Here is an 18,989-nt window from a genome sequence, read left to right as displayed (position 1 = left end):
CTCAGGGCCCTTAACTCAATCATGTCTGCAGAGTCCCTTTAGCCACAGAAGGTGACATAGTCACTGCTTCCCGGGACCAGGACATGAACCTGCTTGAGGGCCTTTGTCAGCCTCCCACATGTAGCCTCTGGAAAGTTCCACGGTGTCTTCCTGAGAGAACAAAGAGAAAGGCAGGCAGCATATCATTCTTAGCGGTAGCTTGCCCTGCAGACGGGCGTGGCCCCAGGGCCCTCAGCCTCACAAGGGCTGGTCTGTCCCCCACGGAGCCCTGCCTGTGCCCATTGAACTATTTCCCTTGATCAGAATCACTAAATCCGTTATCTTCAACACCCAGACACGTGTGTGTTTGAATAAGCAGCTACGTGCTTCTCTGCGAGGTCACCTAGCAGTGGATCAACTGCGTGGGTAGTCTTGTGCTTTTCTTAGACCTTGTTATCTTGAAAATTGTATTTTAAATTGTTTGCCCTTTTAGAGCTCTCTAAAGTGCAGTGACTTTGTCGTGTCTCAATGTCGATTTTTCTGGATTGATACGGTCCATCTGCGATGTGCCCCTCAGTGTGTGGCTTCAGACCCCTCAGTCCGCGGAGGCTCCGGGCCTGCTGTGCTCCGCTCGCTCTGGGCTTCGGGTTGCTTCTTCAGGGATGCGGGGAGGGCCTCCTCTACCTGAGTTCAGAACTTCCCAGTGTCTCAAGTCCTTCTCTGTTTCTTTTCTGACTGATAAAAAATTGTCCCCTTTCTTCTGTTTCTCTGAAGTCACTGCGGCAGGCCTCCGTTTTTGTTTTCCTTCTGATTTATTCTTCGTTTTAAAAATAAGTTTTTGTTTCTTCCTAATTCTCTTTGAGTTCTGTAACTTCGTTTCTGAATTTTTGAAAATCTGACTTGTATTGTTTCATGTCTTATATTTTGTTTTGAAGTATTTCTTGTTTTTTATAATGATTATCTTGAAATAATATCCTACCTACAGATAATTTGAAGGTATAAAGGACTGGCTGACCCTTGCCCAGATTCCCACTTGCTAACATTCTGTCCCCTTTGATTAGCCTCTTTGCTCCATGGACAGACTGTCCCTTTTTGTGAGTCCTTCCTTTCACTCTGTCCCACGCGTGGCCCCAAGAACGAGGAGGCGCGCGGCCACCGTGCCCTGCCCTCGCCAGGAAAGCAGCAGCGATCGTGCACTCTTGCTGGTGGTTTCCCAGCTGCCCTCCCTGTAGCCTGAGACGCAGCCGGAGCAAACGTCGTGGTCTGGGAGCCATGGCGTAGCTGTGTCTCTGTGGCCCGAGAGCCGCAATCTGGACATGTGTCCTCTTCTGTGGTTCGGCGTCTTTGGAAGGCTGGCCTTTGGGTGTGTGAGGTGTGTCCTTGTGACTCAGTTCAGGAGTGCACGGCGTTCGGCTTGCATCACAAGCAAAGCTCAGCACGTCTGTGCTGCATCGGCCACGTCAGCCGTGACCGCTCCGTCGGTGATGACCGCCAGGGCTTCTGCCACGAAGTTACTATTCTTCCGTTTGTCAGTTCTCAGTAATCTGTGGCGTCTGTTCGTGATTCTTCTCTGAATTAATGATGACTGTAATGTTCGCAAAATGGTGTGTCTTCTCACCCCTCGATGCTGTTCATTTCTGAACTGGAACTGCCCCGTGTGGAAGGTGGCTTGCTCCACTACGCGGCCCAGGACACTGCTGCCCACGCGCCAGCTCTGTCTGAGGCCTCCTCACTCTCTCACCGTCCAAGCCGGTATTACCCTCCACTTTGTCATCTTCATTTATTTGTTTAAGTAGTTTCTATACCCACTGTGGCGTTCAGACTCAGCACCCTGGGATCAAGAATTGCCAGCCAGACGCCCTGATGCATCCTTTTTTTTTTTTCTCTTAAGAAGATTTTTTTTAATGTTTGTTTATTTTTGAGAGAGAGCGAGTTAGGGAGGGGCTGAGAGAGAGAGGGACAGAGGACCCGCACCATCAGCACAGAGCCCGACACAAATTCACAAACCATGAGAGCGTGACTTAAGCTGAAGGCAGGCGCTTAACTGACTGAGCCACCCAGGTGCCCCTCCCTTGTTTGATAGCGGAAGAAGCCGGTTCATGTTTTCCCCAATTCTGCTTCCTTGTTTTATCCTGGAAGAGCCAGACGGCTGTTTGAGGACAGCTCGCCCATCCGTGAGAAAGGCAGGTTTCGTCACCAGAGCTGAACACTGGCTCGTGTCCGTTCTGTCGTTAGTGTGAGCGCACGCGGTCCCGGTGGCGTCGGGGGCTCGGTCATGCCCTCCGGCTCTGCAGTCATTTCCCCATCACTGCAGGCTCCTTGTTTTCATAGACTTCGCTTCTTAACTCCATTTTTCTCCTTGTTGATTTTTAGTATTCCTTTGGTTTTTCTTGAGCGTTTGAAATGTTAACATGGGTCCAAAAGTCATAGTCTGCTTGAGAAGGGTCTTGTTCGTCTCTGCTCTGTTTTTTGTTTTTGGCTTTATTTCTCCCACGAAAGCAGCAGACACAGGCCTGTGTTACTCCCGCTTCTCCCCTGCACGCGGGGCTGTGTGCTCCCTGGAGACGCGTGTTTGGGCCTCCGGTATAGGGGCTCCCCGCCCTCGGCTGCCCGGCTCCCCCTGCGGATGCCCCGTGTCCGACACCCCCTGATCGCAAGCAGCTGTGAGGGTAGTGTGGTGCACACTTGCTGCGGCACCTGTTTCTACGGGCCCGGCTCCGGGTTCGGGGCGCCGTCTGCAGGGGAGCGTGCTGCTGGCCGGGCACCGTTTGCACTCCCATCGGCAGTGGGCAGAGACCTGTGCCCCCGCAGCCTTGTCACCAGAATGCCCCACTGGGCTTTTCCGTTCTGCCAGAGTCTCTCGATACGATGGTTGTTTGCTTTTCTCCCAGGACTGAAGTTGAAGGCTTTTTCAGTTGTTTCAAGAATATGGATTTTGTTTTGGAAATGGCCATCCCGTGGGTGTGGAGTGACCGATATCCTTAGTTCTCACCTGATGTCCTTGTTCTGGCCCAGAAACCATGTGACACCAGCCACCTCCCTTCAGCCAGCTGTGATCTGGGACTTGCTCGGACTTTCCTTGTTTTTGAAAACCCTTGAGAGTTGGGAGGAAGGCTGAGAAGGCCTTTGTGGCACGTGCCTTAATCGGGATGCATGTGCTGTGCTCCGGGCCTGGGAACAGGAGCACAGGTGGGGCGCCCTTCCTGTCCCCTCCCGCCAGCTGTGTGTGACTTAGGACCGTCGGCCGAGGCGAGGCCATTCGTGTGGGGGTCTCTTCACAGTTACTGTTTTCCTCTCCTCTCCACCCCGTCCTCCCTGGAAGGAGGCCACTCAGCACCCCCCACACCTGAGGCCCGTTCCCCTCGGTGTCAGTCTCCAGGACGGCACATGTGGCAGTGGCCTCAAATGCCACCAGCCAGGGCGCCCAGCAAGCTCAGGCGGCAGAGCATGTGACACTTCATCTCAGGGTCATGAGTTTGAGCCCCAGATTGCATGTAGAGATTACTTTTGTGAATAAATAAATAAAACTTAAAAAAAAATCACACCAACTAACAACCACAAAGGACAAAAAAGATAAATTGGATATCACTGAAATTAAAAACTTAAAATATTTTTTAGGGGCGCCTGGGTGGCTTAGTCGGTTAAGCGTCCGACTTTCGCTTAGGTCACGACCTCGCAGTTCGTGGGTTCGAGCCCCGCGTCGGGCTCTGGGCTGGCTGCCAGCTCAGAGCCTGGAGCCTGTTTCAGTCTGTGACTCCCTCTCTCTCTGACCCTCCCCTGCTCACACTGTCTCTCTCTCTCCTAGAAATAAAAAAAATAAATAAAAATAAAAAAATAAAATATTTTTTAATGTTTATTTATTTTGAGAGAGAGAGATCAGGAGGGGCAGAGAGGAGGGGGAGAGAATCCCAAGCAGGCTCCACACTGTCAGAGCAGAGCCTGACGCGGGGCTTGAACCCGCAAAGCCATGGGATCATGACCTGAGCCGAATCGAGAGTCAGACACTTAACTGAATGAGCCACGTGGACGCCCCTGGTGATACTGTTTTTATAGGAAGAGCAGGATAGATGCTTGATTTTTTTTTTCCCTTTATTTTTCCAATTTTCAAATTTGGAAATTTGACTTTATTCTCATCTGGTTATTGGTCCCTTGTCCCCCTCAGGAGAGTAGTTTTTTTGTTTGTTTTTTTAATTTTTTTTTGTTTATTTATTCTTAGAGAGAATGAGTGGGGGAGAGACAGAGAGAAGGGGAGGCACAGAATTCGAAGCAGGGTCCAGGCTCCGAGCTGTCGGCACAGAGCCCGACACGGGGCCTGAACTCCCAAACCAGGACATCATGACCTGGCCTGAGCCAAGGTCGGACGCCCAACCGACTGAGCCACCCAGGCGCCCCTCAGGAGAGTAGTTTTTAATGTCGCCAGTGGGTACTTGTGTTCCCGCACAGTCTGTGGTGTGAGCCTCGTCGTCACTGAACTTGGTCCGTTCTTCAGCTGTTAGCGTGGCCCCACCAGCTGTTGAGGGGACTCCATTCCTCGTCGTCCATGCGTTTCCTGCCCCCGCCTGGCATCAGCCATGCCTCCACACAGCCCTGGTTTCTTCTTCTGGGAGATGGTCTCTCAAGACCCACGGTGCGGGCGCTGGGACACTTTGTAGCCGGGTCGTTGTCCCGGGCCTCCAGCGAGCGTCGGCACACGGGAGTGCTCACCACGTGTCTCCAGAAGCAGCACACCGCTGCTTCCCAGCCACGTCTGGGCCGCAGGGACTCAGAGCCTGTGGGGGGGGCCTGTGCGAGCCTCTACACACCACTGCTTGGGGAGCAGGCCAGAGTCCAGTCTGGACCCTGGCTCTTCAGGGCGCGGTGGGTGGAAGTGGGAAGTAACCGTGCGTTTGTCACTCTCACAGGGCTGCACATGGAGCTGGAAGACATCGCCAAGCTCAAGAGTGAGTGCCGCCCTCCCCGCCTGCTTGTGGCCGGGCGGGCTGTCCCTGACGACCCCTTGCCCCACAGAGATCCTGCTTCGCCTGGAGGAGGCCATCGATGCTGTTGAGCTGCCGGGGGACCAGAGTGGTGTCACCAAGCCAGGCAGGTAAAGGACAGTGAGTGTGCCCTGCTCTCCTTACGGTGCCCACCTGCCCTGGCTCTGGCCTCCCACTCCAGCCCAGCCCTTCAGTGGCAGTGCAGTTGCCCTTCAGAGCGAGGCGCTTCTGTGCATGTCTTCCCGCCAGCCACCCCTTCCGGCAGCCCGTAGGCCTGGATGGCTGACCCGTGTACAGGACTGTGGTCCCAGCAGGCCAGGGCATCTGGGTTTATTTCCCAAAGGCAGGTGAGGGATTATGGCCTGGGGCTGGTTGAGCTCCCCTCAGGGCATAGCTGACAGCTGTGCTGGGATCCAGGCTCAGGTTCTTGAGGTATGGAATGTTCTAGAATGTGCTGGAGCACTGCTGCCTGCCTTCTTCCTGAGCCCACCTGCCACACCACGCTCAGAGCCTTGTGGGGCTCCCACTTGCTTCCTAGATGAGCCAGGTCCTTGGCCTCCATGGCCCAGACAGCAGGGCTTTGCCTGCCACCCAGAGCTGCCCTTCGGGGCCTTGTCTTTCCCTCGGCACTCGGGGCTCCTGAGGCTTGGCCTCCCCGGAGGGTGTGTGCAGTCAGCAGCTCCCCCAGCGCGGCCCGGGGCCTCTCTCCTTTGCAGCTACATCTTTGAGCTGTTTGCCGAAGCCCAGATAACCTTTCAGACCAAAGGCTGCATCCTTGACTCCTTGGACCAGATCATCCAGCACCTGGCAGGACGTGAGTCCCCAGTGGGCCCTGCAGCCCGCGGCCACCTTGGCCCCCACGCTGGCCTTGACTCAGGGCTGCAGTCTGCGCACCCCCTGCGAGACTGTTGCTCCCGGAGCTCCCTTTCTGCCTGCGGTGTTGAGGCATCACTACCATTTGACAGTCGCGTGTAAAGCACATTTCCCCGTGAGCTTCTGTACAGGAAGGGGAGTGAGGCACCTGCTGGGCCAGTGAGCCATGGGGCCCGCCAGCCTCGCCCCTGAGCCCCCCACATCCGTTTCCACCCGGAGGCTGCACCGCGGGCCCTCTTGTGCTGGGCGGGGTCTTGTTCCCATCTCAGGTGACCAGTTTGCTGTGCTTCTGGGCCCTGGGGGTGGCCCGGCAGCCCCAGCCTTACTTGACTACAGAGCCTGTTCTCAGCCCACTGACCCACCAGAGACCTTCTGGCTACAGCGCGGGAACTGCCCCCAAGGGTGCACCCAACATCAGTACCGGGTTGAGGTCGAGCTTGTCCACGGCTCCTGAGGGTGGAGGGTCCGCGCCTCCCCTGGTGGAGGTGTGGGATGGCCAGCATCTGCTGTTCCCACAGGGGCAGGGCCGTTCACCAACACGGCAGGATTGCAGAAGCTCTCAGACATCATCCAGGTAGGTGGGGGTCTAGGGCCAAGGTGCGGCATCTCCTTTCCTGATGGAAGCTGGGGGCCTTCGCCCAGGCTGGGGGCATGGTCAGGGTGCCCACGCCACAGGCTTCGAATGCACAACACCTGGAGGCACACTGCGAGGCCTTAGGGGAGAGGGCCGCACCTGGCTGCGCTGGTGAGGTCCGGGGGTTCAGGGGCCATGGGGGCCTGGTGGGGGTGGCTCACGGGGTCCCCTGGGTTTCAGGCAGGCTTAGTGGCCACCCCATCCGCTCTTACCTTTTCGCAAGTAATTTCTTGAAGCAGCTCTTCAGAGGCAAGTCAAAGCATGAGCCCATCACGGAATGAGGGGCTGTGGAGTCCCTACCAGCCCCATGTTTGGCCACCGCGCCGGCCCGCCCAGAGAGGCATGCGGACACCAGGCGTGTGTATGTTTGGGCAATGCCTGTGAGCCCAGGTGGGGCCTGTGGGGCTGGTGTTCAGAGTCGGCAGGTGCGCTCAGAGTGTTTTCTGGTCCAGACTGGGCTCCCACTGGCCTTGGGTTCCACTTTGGGGTGGGGGCAGCGCCCGGGGCCCACTGAGCCCCCGCTGCCGCACGCAAACCCCGCCTTTCCCTAGCCAGGCCACCAGTGGGGAACGTCACACGCCTCAGGGCCTGTGGACATGGCCACTTCCTGCCCCCCAGGGTCCTTTCCTGTGTGCAGCTGTCCTCGGGTCTCACTGAGCCATTTCCTCAGCTCAGGTAGACAAGCCAGGGTCTGCCTCCCTCAGTCGAGTGGCCGCTATCGAGGACCCTCCCTTTCTTTTTTTTTTTTTTTTTTTTAATTTTTTTTTTTAATGTTTATTTCTAGGAGGGAGAGAGAGAGAGACAGCGCGAGCAGGGGAGGGTCAGAGAGAGAGGGAGACACAGAATCTGAATCAGGCTCCAGGCTCTGAGCTGGCAGTCAGCACAGAGCCCGACGCGGGGCTCGAACCCACAAACCGCGAGGTCATGACCTAAGCGAAAGTCGGACGCTTAACCGACTAAGCCACCCAGGCGCCCCAAGGACCCTCCCTTTCTGAAGAGGACTCGGTGCTGCAGCCAAGACACAGGAGGCCCGTGCTCTGCGGTGCTTCGTCCCACCTGCATGGCCAGAGTGGGGAGGTCCGGCTGGGGAGGCCGGGCTGGGGTGCGTGGGGAGGGAGGAGGAGCTAGGAGTGGGTGACCCCGCAGCCCAGGGAGAGCCAAGTGCACGTCCCACAGAGCACTGTGATTTAGCGCCGGGGGCTCCGCCTCCTGGAGTGTGAAGTGTGGCCAGGTGTCGTCCTGGAGGTGTCAGGCCCTGCCCAGCTGTCTCCCCAGCACTCATCTGAGGGGACAGCAGGCACCCCAGACCACTGCTGCCGGGGCCCTGGCCCCTTGTGACTGCTGGGGCTCCGGGCCGCTGTCTGCCGCCCCTGCCAGGCGGGCCCCCCTCTGAGCTGCCCTCTGCCTGTGCTCCCCACTGTTCTCGGGGTCCCTGCAGATGAGCAGGCGCTGGGCTGCAGCTGCCGTCCCCTCCGAGGGTGCCCTGAGCTCACTCCCTGTCCTTGCGCAGCCCTGCCCTTCCCCACATTCTCCCCCGCACACTCACTGGAACCCAAGCACCGCTTATCCCATTGGTTTGGAATTTCCTTTGGCAGCCGCTCCCAGGAGGCCGGGCGGGCCGATGACTTGGTGTGCCTGCCTGCCCGGTGCTGCCTGGGGGCCGGCTTCTCTCTCTGCTGTGTCCCTTTTACCTGTGGGAAGGCAGGTGTGCGGGGCTGGCCCCAGGGCCTCGGGGTCAGTGGGCTGGCCAGACAGGCTGCACTGTGAGCCCCCCAGCCAGGCCGCGGAGACTTGCACCTCCCGAAACTCAGATCCCCGCAAGGTAGTATGAGAAGGGGTCTGCAGCCCACCGACTGGAGGCAAGCCTCAGGGGGGATGGGGCTGGTGCCAAGGTCAGGAGCAGACGTGCCCTCGGATGGTGTGAGACCTGCTCACCTGCAAAGCCAGCCGGACTGGAAGCCGCTGGTCCCCAGAGCACCAGGCAGGACTGGTACCCACTCTTGGTTTTTCTGGTGGCCTCATCTGGTGCTGTCTTCCCAAATTTTCCTTTTTTTTTTTTTTTTTAAATTCTGAAAGTTTGTCCTTTGCTTTTCTTGGGTTTGCTCAGCAGACCTGCTGTGTGGTCCAGCATCGTATGCCGCCTTCCCCATATTTGCCTGCTTGTCGCTTTTTCTCCACTCGTTGCCTTGGCCGAGAGTATGGTTCTCTTTATTTTAGTTAGGGGTTGCTTTTGTCCTTTTACTCTGAGGGAGAACTGGGTCCCTTCCCCTGGCTCCCTGACCTCTCCGGGCCTGTTCCCTGTGAGAGCATGCGGATCAGCCCCCACGGAGGGGCCCCTGCAGGATGGCCGTGTCTCCAGTGGGGTCCTCTGGGGGAGGGGACTGGCAGGTGTGAGCCCCCCCCTCAGCCTGGAGTCCCACAGCAGGGACGCCATCAGCTCAAAGGCAGGGCAGGGGGTGACGGTGTGCTGAGCATCTACCCTGTGTGTGGGGGCAACTCAGCAGGAGTGGTGGCCTCTGCTGTATGCTGTGTGACCAGCGTGTCCCTGCTTTGTCCCCCACATCTGCTTTCCAGATCGTGTTCAGTGCAGACCCTGCCGAGGGCATGTCCAGTTCCATGATAGCGCCTGGGGTCTCTCAGTCCTACAAGGTAGGGGCTGCCTCGGGAATGGGGGGACCCTTGGGCTGGGTCTTGGGAAACTGTCCACTCCGTCCCTCCAGGTGCACATCCACCCAGATGCCGGTCACCAGAGGACGGCTCAGCGATCAGAGGCCTGGAACACCACAGTGGCCAGAAAGCAAGGTATGGCGCCTCGGGGGCAGGGCCACGCTCCTCTGCTCCAGCTCCGCACAGTGCTGCACCCGCTGTGATCACTGCCCCCCCCACCCCGCCGCTCCCCTGGGCACAGCCTGCTCCGCGTGACCCCACAGCGCACCCCAACAGAGCCGGTGGAGACGGAAGGGCCTCACAAAAGGCGGATGGTGCGGAACCTCCCCGGAGTCACCCGGAGGGCTTCCACGGAGTGAGGGCACAGCCAGGCCCCTGCCCCACAGGGGTCAGCCCCGGGGGGACCCTTGGCACATTCGCGTCGGCACAGGTGTGCTGCTCTAATGCTGCCCCGCCGAGCTGCCATGTGGGGGGCTGGCTCAGGCTGAGGCCACCCCCAGGCCCTAGGTTCGTGTCTGCTGTCTGACGGCCACTGCGGTCCCTCTGGTGCTGGCTCTGTTACCCTGACTCCACGTCTCACTCTCTCCATTCGTTCCCGAGCTTACCTGCTTCCACATGCGCTAGAGTCGGGGCCACTTGGGCCTCCCTAGGGTGGGGTTTGTGTCAGGCGTCCCGTGGCTCTTGGCATGAGACTGGCCTGTCCTGGCCAAGGCGTGTTCCCTGTTGGGTCTAGAGGGACAGTGAGTGTGCCAGCCGCCCCAGGCAGAGTCCGGCACCCCGTGCAGCTTGGCCTTTGGAGTGGGATTTGCCAGATGTGTCTGGGGCAGTGGGTCTGAAGGTCAGGTCACTGTCCTGTCCTGGTCACCCCTCAGCACAGCCGGTGGCTTGTGTTCGGAGCCCAGCCCCCTGCCCTGCTGGCACACTCCCTTCCACGCTGCCATCAGCCGTCCTCCAGAGCCGAGTGGGAAGAGCGGGGCTGGGCACATGGGCAAGGCCAGCGCCAAGCAGGAGGGTCACAGGGTGACCATGGAGGGCCACCTGGCTTCCCTAAGAGGCTGGGAGACCAGCGCACCCCTCGCGTGTTTGTGAGGTCATGGGAAGCCTCCCCCGGGGACTCAACGTGGGCAGGGCGCACGGGTACCGCAGGCTGGCGGGACGTGGCGGCGCGTGTTCTGTGTTCCTCGGGCGCATGTGAATTCTCAGAAGTAGCTGCTCCCTGGGTTGGGCGTTTGTGGGAAGTTGGTTCATCGTTGACCTTCCCGAGAAGCTGGGATGTGCGTGAGCAAGGGGAGGGCTGGCCTTGCCCTGGGAGGCGAGAGTGCCCAGCCCCCGCCCTCCCCCACCCATCACGGGCCAGATTCCCACCTGAAGGTGGGGAAATCTCTGGCCCCAGGAAGTGGTTGGTTCTTGTCTGGTAACAGCCCTGCTGACCCCTGACCTAGGGTGGACTTTGAGTCCTGTTTAAAGTCATTCTGCCTGTGCTGTTCTGATTTCCTAACTTCCGGAGCCAGCTGGGAGCCAGCAGGAGGCAGGCACTTTTAGGAACTGCCGGCTTCCTGTGAACACCGTCTTGTTGATGGTGACGTCAGCGCTGGCACCTGCCTCCGGGGGAGCAGGGCCCCTCCCGCCTCTTCCTCCAGCAGAGGTTGGGTTCTCCTTCCTTTTCCCATTGTGCCCTTTGGGCAGGGGGACGTGATGGCAGCCTCTGTGCCCTGAGCCACACGTCCGTGTCTGCAAGTCTGGGTTGGGGGTTCCTGGCCATTCTGGAGGTGACCCTCAGTGTGTGCCCCTGGGGACCTGCCCTGGGTCTGCCCATGCTCCCAGGACGCCTGCGGGAGAAGGAGGGGCCCCGGCCCAGACACTCCACTCGGGGCTCAGGCAGGTGCCTGTGCTCAGACCCGGACGTGAGGGCGGCCGCCCTGTGGCAGGCCCCCTGGGTCTCGCCCAGCCAGCCTCACACTCCCTGCTTCTAGGGAAGGTGCTGAGCTACTGGTGCTTCAGCCCCGGCCACAGCATGCGCGAGCTGGTCCGCCAGGGCGTCCGCACCCTCATCCTCACCAGCGGCACGCTGGCTCCCGTGTCTTCCTTCGCCCTGGAGATGCAGATGTAAGGGCTGCCCTGTGCTCCGTGGGGGCGGGGGTCCCAGGGCCAGCCGAGGGTTGCCAGGGTGCTGGGGCCCAGGACCTCACGGGGACCTCCCTGCTGCCCCAGCCCGTTCCCAGTCTGCCTGGAGAACCCACACGTCATCAGCAAGCACCAGATCTGGGTGGGGATTGTCTCCAAAGGCCCCGATGGAGCCCAGCTGAGCTCTGCCTTTGACAAACGGTAGGGGGCCTGGCGGATGAGGAGGTGGGCAGGCGGTGTGCCGCGTCCGGGACCTCGCGGCAGCGGGCTCTTGGCTTTTGCAGGTTTTCCGACGCCTGCTTGTCCTCCCTGGGTAAGGCGCTAGGTGAGTGCTGGTGCGAAGCCTCAGCCTCCATCCTGGGCTCCCACCCCGTTCCCTGGCGTCTGGGGTCCCTGGCGCGCGCCGTGGTCTCCAGGGGGACTGGCTGACACAGCCCGGCGCCTGCAGGCAACATCGCCCGCGTGGTCCCCCACGGGCTCCTGGTCTTCTTCCCTTCCTACCCCGTCATGGAGAGAAGCGTGGAGTTCTGGCGGGTATGCTCCTCCTCCGAGCGGTCTGGGGCTCGCAGGGCCGGGGCGCGCGCGCTGGGGGGAAGGCAGAGGTGACTGCGGCGTGGCTCTCCGCCTGCCAGGTGTGCGGGCGCGACGGGCGTCCCCCTTTCCCCGTCTCTCCTCACAGGCCCATGACTTTGCCAGGAAGCTGGAGGCCCTCAAGCCTCTATTTGTGGAGCCAAGGAGCAAAGGCGGCTTCTCAGAGGTCTGAGCTCTCGGGCTCCACCGCCCATCATGGCTGCCCCGGAGGTGCCCCTGGCCCTGACCGGTCACCTCTTAGGAAGTTTGGGAGTGGGGACCATGGCCCCTGACCCTCAAGTGTGAGGGGCTGTCATGGAAGCAAGTCTCCCCTGCCCCCTTGCCCCTCAGCCCTGGGGTCCCCATGCTTTTTGGGAACTGAACAGGTTCTGGGTCAGCCTGGGAATGCTCCCATGAGGAAGCTTCTAGAACCCTGCCGGCCCACCTCCCAGCTGGGACAGCCCTTCATCTCAGAGGGTGAGACCTGGGGCCTCGCTCCTGCGGATGGGAAGAGCTGACCAGCGTCTCCTGCCAGGTGGTGGATGCTTATTACACACGAGTCGCCTCCCCTGGGTCCAGCGGGGCCACTTTCCTGGCTGTGTGCCGGGGGAAGGTGAGCCCGCCCAGGCTCTGGGCCCCACACCCACTGCCCGGGCTTCTTCCCGTATGGGAGGGGGCTCGCAGCCCGTGACCTGGCGGCTGTGACATGGTGGGGTGGGCAGGAGTTAGGAGGGGACAGCCCTTCGGCGGGCAGCGGGTCTGGGCGCTGAGAGTGAGCACCCCTCATGGGCTGCAGGTGGGGAAGACAGAGGAGTTTCCGGGAATGTGAGAGACCCTGGGAGCCGGGAACCCCAGGTAGGGCCTGGCCCAGGATACGTGGATCCCGTACGTGGATGTGCATGGCTGTGAGGATCTGGGCGTGGCAGACCCTGGGGGAAGGCAGACTGGGGAAAAGAGTACCCACCGCCCCCAGGCCAGCGAGGGGCTGGACTTCGCGGATGTGAACGGCCGCGGTGTGATCGTCACGGGCCTGCCGTACCCCCCACGCATGGACCCTCGGGTCGTCCTCAAGATGCAGTTCCTAGATGAGTTGAAGGGCCGCAGTGGGCCTGGGGGCCAGGTGAGGGGCCACAGGCTTCGGGGGGAATGGGGAGGAGGGTCTAGAGCTCCCATAACTGAGACCCCCCACAGCTCCTCTCCGGGCATGAGTGGTACCGGCAGCAGGCGTCCAGGGCTGTGAACCAGGCCATCGGGCGGGTGATCCGACATCGCCACGACTACGGGGCCATCTTCCTCTGTGACCACAGGTGTGGCTCCTCACACAGCCTCTCCAGTGCCAGCTGGGCACTGGTCCTTCCCTCAGTGAGCGTGAGCCTGAGCCCTTGGCCGGGGGGTGGGTGAGGCCCCCAGCCTGACAGCCGACACCCTGCCAGGTTCACCCACGTGGACGCCAGAGCCCAGCTGCCCTCCTGGGTGCGCCCCCACGTCAAGGTGTATGACTGCTTTGGCCACGTCATCCGGGACGTGGCCCAGTTCTTCCGTGCCGCTCAGAAAACTGTGAGTTCCTACTGTCCAGCTGGCTGCACCCTCGCGCCCCACCCAAGGGAAGGGTCTGTGCATGATTCCAATCTCCCTGTGATTGTCCAGATGCCGGTGCCGGCCCCCCTGCTTGCTGCCCCAAGTCTGGGTGAGGGAGAAGGTGCTGTCGCGGTGGCTGTGCCGCCCGGCCCCCTCTTCGCCAGGAAAGCCAAGAGTCTGGATGTTCACGTCCCCAGCCTGAGGCAGAGACCCGCAGGTGCGTTTGCCTGAGGGACACGGCTGGGACACGGCTGGGGTTGGGGGCCCCTGCAGGGCAGGGGCCTGGGGTGCTCCCAGCAGGCTAGAGGCCCGCTTGGCCCGGTGACCGAAGTGCCTTGCTGAGCCTGAGTGTTGGTGGGATGGACCTGTCACCCCCTTCCTCCCATGGGCTTTGCTGCTGATACTCGTGCTCCCGCAGGGTCACCGGTCAGAGACACCGAGAGCAGCCTGTGTGTGGAGTACGGGCGGGAGCTGGCCCTCACCCAGCAGAGGCCCGTGGGGCTGCTGGCCGCCCTGGAGCACAGCGAGCAGTTGGCTGAGGGGCCTGGGGACAAGGCCTCCCCTGGGGAGGAGGTGGGGGCGCCAGAGACAGACACCCCCAAGCCTGGGACACATCCACGCTTCCTCCTGTAAACGCTTGGTCAGGCGGGTGGTCGAGTTTCGGCGCACCCCTGGCACGGCCCCCCGGCCCTCTGCCGGTGGTCCCTACGCGCCCCTCCTGGTTCCCTGGGGGTCGGCATGGGCAGTCAGAGTCCACCCTGACGGGTGTCAGCCCTTTCTGGAAGCTTGAGCTGGGGCGGGGGGAGGCCAGGGGAGGGCAGCTGGGGTGGGGGTGGGGGAGCCAGACCTGGAGTCTTCGCACTGGGGCCCTTAGCTCTAGCCAGAGCCCCCTGTGCCCTGCTTGCCATGGGGTACCCTCACCTCCCCATCCTGCTCCCTGGGGCCTGGGGTGAACCCAGCTGCAGTTGTAGGCACCCCCCCCCCACTTCCGTACTCTTCCCATCCCCCCTCTTAGTCACACTGAAAGCACGCTGGCCACGGGAAGGGCCGATGGGGCAGACTGAGCAGAGGGCTCTCTCTCCCCCACTCTCCGGGCCCTTGCAGTGTCACAAGGGGCTTGGGGGCTCCGAGGGCGCTGTCAGGACCACAGTGTGTCCCCTCAGGCAGCGCATGTCTCCACCCTGTCCCTCCCACGTGAGAAGAGGCCTGCACAGGAGCAGAAAGGAAGCAGGAGGAAGATCAGGCTGGTGGGCAGCCGGGTACGTGAAGTGCCCCACACGTGGGGTCTGGCGGGAGCCCCGGGCTGCTCGGGGCCGACCAGGGAGTGTGAGGTGTAGCCTGGCCAGGCCTCCTTGCTGTCTTCCTAGGGGTGCATCCTGGCCCCGTGCCCTCGGCTGTCCAAGGCCTGCGCCCCCCCGCCCCCCAGCCTTTGTTCGGCTGGAATGTTTCGAGGAGCAATCTTTTAAGCCTCATCTGTTGATAGATAAGCCTGTTCTGACAGCTCCGAGGGCCTCTCCCGCCCCCCGGCGCTTGGGCTCCCAGGGCCTCCCGCCTGCCTCCCAGCATCTTTGCGGGAGCCTGGCCTGCACGGGTTCCAAGTCTCTTTGTTTTAACTTCTTACCCTGAGAACCTTTCAGACCCTGTAGAGCTCCCAGCAACAGCGCAGGACCCTACGTCCCTGCCAGTGTGGCACTGCCCGGGGCCCACTGGGGGGAGACCCCCCGACCTGGGGTGGCCCTGCAAACTTGTGGTCAGCTTTGGGCCATTTGTTTTGTTTTTCCGGGAGACCACTTCGTGGGTGTTAGGACAGCATCCAGCTGGACAGACATTGGGCCCCCGCCCTTTGGGCAGGTTTGGTGCGGGGCCTGCAGCAGGTCAGCTCCTGGGGCAGTGCTGAGCCGAGCTCTCGGCTCAAGTGTGGATGCTGACGTGCCCAAGTGTGGGGAGGGTCTGCCTTCCCAGCCTCGGAAGAAGGCATTTAAGGGCAGCAGAGTCCCTCTCAACCAGGAAAGCTCTGGAAAGCCCCATGTACCACTTGCCTTTGTCCATCTCCCTGGGCTTCTGGGAACTGCTGCTGTCAGGAAATAGGTGGGGTGGGTGGAGACTGGGGAGCCTGGTCCCTCCTGTCTGGTTTCCGTGCTCCCTTGCTGAGAGCCCAGCGGCAGGGCCTGAGCTGTGTAGCACAAATGAGGCACAGTGATGTCTTATGTCCTCCATATGTTCAGAAGTGTCCTTTGCTGTGAGCTGACCATCGCTCTGGCTGGGGCTGTCCGCTGCTGCGTGGGCTCAGGGAGCTTGGCAGAGGAGTAGGAGCCCCCGGCCCAGGGGAAGCAAATCTACACTTGGCCTCTCTGCTGCTCTCCGAGGGGCATGGCCATCTTTGTGGATTCCCTCCCAGGGCCAGGCCAGCCGAATCTGGGGCGTGCTTCCCAGCACACAAGCTTCACACCAGCATCCCAGCGTCCCTGAGACAGGGGAGGGTGGGTCCCGACTGATGGGGCCCCGGGCCCTCGTTCAGCAGGAGCGGCCGGCGGCCAGCACGCAGGCGGGCAGGGCCAAGCTGTTCATGGTGGCCGTGAAGCAGGCGCTGAGCCAGGCCAGCTTTGACACCTTCACAAGGGCCCTGCAGGACTACAAAGGCTCTGACGACTTTGAGGCTCTGGTGGCCTGTCTCGGCCCGCTCTTTGCTGAGGATCCCAAGAAGCACAGCCTGCTTCAAGGTGCCCTGGCCTCTGGGGGTCACCCGACCGGGGGGGGTGGTGCCGCAGCCGTGGCGGGGAGGGGGTGCAGGCAGGCACCAGGGTCCATGGTTGTCACTGCTCCCTAGGGAAGGTGCGGGTGCGTGGCCCATGACCTGAGAGCCCTCCACCCAGCTCAGCACAGGAACCATTCCAACAGGCTTCTACCAGTTTGTGCGGCCGCACCACAAGCAGCGATTTGAAGAAGTCTGCCGGCAGCGGACAGGCCACGGCTGCGGCTACCGGCCCGAGCACAGCCTTCCTCAGAGGCAGGACGCATCATCAGCCCAGGCACCTGGGGGTGAGCAGTGGGGCACCCAGGGTCCTGGGGGGGAGGGCAGTGCTAGCTTGGCCCAACCTCCCTGCTCCTGCGTGGGACTGTTCATGTATGGAGGCCGTTTAGGGGAAGCCATGACCCAGAGCATGCATGACCCAGACTGGGACCCTGTCCCCAACTGTGTCTGCCAGGAGTGGGCCCTGCACCTCAGAGCCCGTGTCCCCATTTGTTAGAGTTCACCCCTGAGCAGGGACTTCCCCAAGGACAGGTGTCAGAGGGGCCTGGCTTAGGAAGACCCCTAGGCCCCCAGGAGGGGATTTTCCTGCTCAAGAGTCACCCCTCTCTTTTCTGGGCTTCGTGCCCGCTGGGGTGTCTCTGCTGGCCCCCTGGCAGCAGTTGGCTGTGGTGGGGGCTCAAGCCTTGGTCGTACTGTGGTCAGGAGGGTGGCAGGTGTCAGTCTCCCCTTGGGCAGACCTGCCTCGTCCCCAGGGACCACTCCAGGCCCTTGGGAACTAGCTGGGTGGCTCCTTGTGTGTCCCCGTTTCTTCAGGAAGAAGGGAGTGTGACTCAAAGCTGATCCTGTCCCAAGGTGCAGCCTGGCAGCTGGACCCCGGACAGCACCTGAACCAAGGCAGGCCTCACCTGGTGTCTGGGCCGGTCCCCACAGGTACCAGCTCCCCTGTGCCCAGAGAGGCTTTGGAGCAGAGCAGAAGAGCGCTGGCGTCCTCCCTGGGGGCGCTCTCTTGGGGGCTGTCCTGGTTCTGCATCCCCAGAACGAGGGAGAACACTGGTGTGAAGGGTGTCAGTGAGCTCCCTTGGGCCCTCAGACACCCACCTGTTCACCTCCCTCCCAGGAGCCCCCAGCAGTTGTCCAAAAGAGGGGGGATCTGGAGCCCCCAGGGCAGAGAAGCAAGGCCAGGCTGCCGGGAGCACCTACTTGGCTGACGTCCGAAAGGCCCTGGGGTCTGCGGGTTGCAGCCGGCTCCTGGCAGCGCTGACCGCCTACAGACAGGACGACGACTTCGAGAAGGTGGTGGCCGTGGCGGCCGCACTCACTACCTCAAGGCCTGAAGACTTGGACCTGCTGCAGAGCAAGTGGCCGCGGGGGGCGGGGCCGGAGCGCGGGGGCGGGGCTAGGCCGCGGGGGCGGGGCCTGACCGCTCCCCCCACAGGGTTTGGCGCGTTCCTGAGGCCTCATCACCAGCAGCGCTTCCGGCAGGTGTGCTCGGACCTGATGGGCCCGGCTGCCCCGAGCGCGGGCACTGAGCCGCCGGGCCCCCGGGAGGGGACCCCCACCGTGCCTCCCGACCTCGCCCGCCGTGATTCCCAGCCAGGTGGGGAGAGGGGGTCTGCCCGGTGCCCCCAGGGAGCCCAGCAGGGGGGGGCCGCGGAGAAGCCCGAACGGCCCTCCTGTGTCTCCAGGCCCCCCAGCACAGGAGAATCCCGGGAGGACCCAGAGCAAGATCTTTGCCTTCCTGAGACGGAGGCAGGCCGGGGGTGCGGGGGCTCCCAGCCAGCCCCCCAGCGCCCCCCGCAGGCACGCGCAGCCCGAGTCCGGTAGGTCGTCTGCGCGGGGCCCCGGGGAGCGTGGGCCGGGGGGCGGCGCAGCTGGCGCGGCGCTCACAGCGGCCCCCTTGGAGCAGGCTCGGCGTGCGCCGGCTGCGGGGCGGAGGACACGGTCCCTTTCCAGTGCCCCTCCTGCAACTTCCACCGCTGCCGGGCCTGCTGGCGACGGCTCCTCCAGGTTGGCGGCGGGACCCTGCGGACCCCCCGCTGCGCGTCCCCCACCCGGGGGCGGAGGCGCCTGTGCAGCACTCCCCTGTCTCCGCAGGCCTCTAGGACGTGCCCGGCCTGCCACGCCCGTGCCAGGAAGCAGAGCATCACGCAGGTCTTCTGGCCAGAGCCCCAGTGAGGCTGGACACCCTCCGCCAGGCCGACGCCGCCTCTGCCCCAGACTCAGCTCGGACTCTTGTCCCTTCCCGGGGTGCGGGCCAGGCCAGTGCCCGTGGGGATGTCCCTGAAATGGCGGCAGGATCGGGGCCTGCCTGGGAGAAGCCCCCGAAGTCGCCTTAGGGTCTGGGGAGGGTCGGCTACAAGGTGCATCTTCAGAACTGATCCTGGCGGCTCGTTTGTGACTGGAGCCTCAGGAGCCTGGCTGCGGAGGCCTGAGCCCAGGACTGGAAGGTGGGGGAGCGCTCTGCCCCCTCCCCTCGGGGACCTGTGTGTGGGCAGTGGACCCTCTTTTAATCAGGTGACAGGTTCTCTAATAAAGTTGCCGATACCATTTCCAGACGCTGTTTGTAGGCTCTGGGCCTGGTTGGTAGTGGGGTCTGAGGGTGCTGGGAAGGTAGATGTGGGCATCTGAGTAGGGTTGTCCCACCCTGTCGGCAAAAGGGCACACTGAGCGCTTTGTCCCAACTGGGCTCAGCCTCCGTCCTCACAGGTGGACGGGAGGATAGACGATGCCAGGGAAGAGAGGAGCCAGGCGTCTCCAACTTGCACCCCGGCTGCCAGCCCTGGTCCTGGGTCAGGAGCTGCCCCCGGTTCTGGGGGGGGGGGGGGGGCCCTGGACT

General features: G+C 62.1%; 1 protein-coding gene across 1 annotated transcript in view; it reads left to right on the top strand.

The window, feature by feature from the left end:
• The window catches only part of RTEL1 (regulator of telomere elongation helicase 1), a 30,123-nt gene extending 11,417 nt beyond the window's left edge, over nt 1–18,706 (top strand). Inside the window, 26 exon segments of the mRNA XM_039236943.1 lie at nt 4,881–4,919; nt 4,987–5,065; nt 5,672–5,769; nt 6,347–6,402; nt 9,037–9,111; nt 9,183–9,264; nt 11,103–11,235; nt 11,341–11,454; nt 11,538–11,578; nt 11,702–11,787; nt 11,933–12,010; nt 12,359–12,436; nt 12,797–12,943; nt 13,015–13,130; nt 13,257–13,380; nt 13,471–13,618; nt 13,820–13,974; nt 14,565–14,660; nt 15,923–16,121; nt 16,300–16,440; nt 16,967–17,083; nt 17,271–17,507; nt 17,589–17,750; nt 17,839–17,990; nt 17,993–18,160; nt 18,248–18,706. Of these exon segments, the coding sequence (XP_039092874.1) occupies nt 4,881–4,919; nt 4,987–5,065; nt 5,672–5,769; nt 6,347–6,402; nt 9,037–9,111; nt 9,183–9,264; nt 11,103–11,235; nt 11,341–11,454; nt 11,538–11,578; nt 11,702–11,787; nt 11,933–12,010; nt 12,359–12,436; nt 12,797–12,943; nt 13,015–13,130; nt 13,257–13,380; nt 13,471–13,618; nt 13,820–13,974; nt 14,565–14,660; nt 15,923–16,121; nt 16,300–16,440; nt 16,967–17,083; nt 17,271–17,507; nt 17,589–17,750; nt 17,839–17,990; nt 17,993–18,160; nt 18,248–18,328 (3,002 nt within the window). The 3' untranslated portion in view covers nt 18,329–18,706.
• The last annotated feature ends 283 nt before the right edge of the window (nt 18,707–18,989 follow it).

This window comes from Hyaena hyaena, unplaced genomic scaffold (assembly GCF_003009895.1).
Source record: "Hyaena hyaena isolate Hyena2069 unplaced genomic scaffold, ASM300989v1 scaffold_118, whole genome shotgun sequence".
NCBI lineage: Eukaryota > Metazoa > Chordata > Mammalia > Carnivora > Hyaenidae > Hyaena > Hyaena hyaena.
The sequence above is the reverse complement of the archived record's forward strand: the minus strand, read 5'-3'. Positions and strand labels throughout refer to the sequence as shown.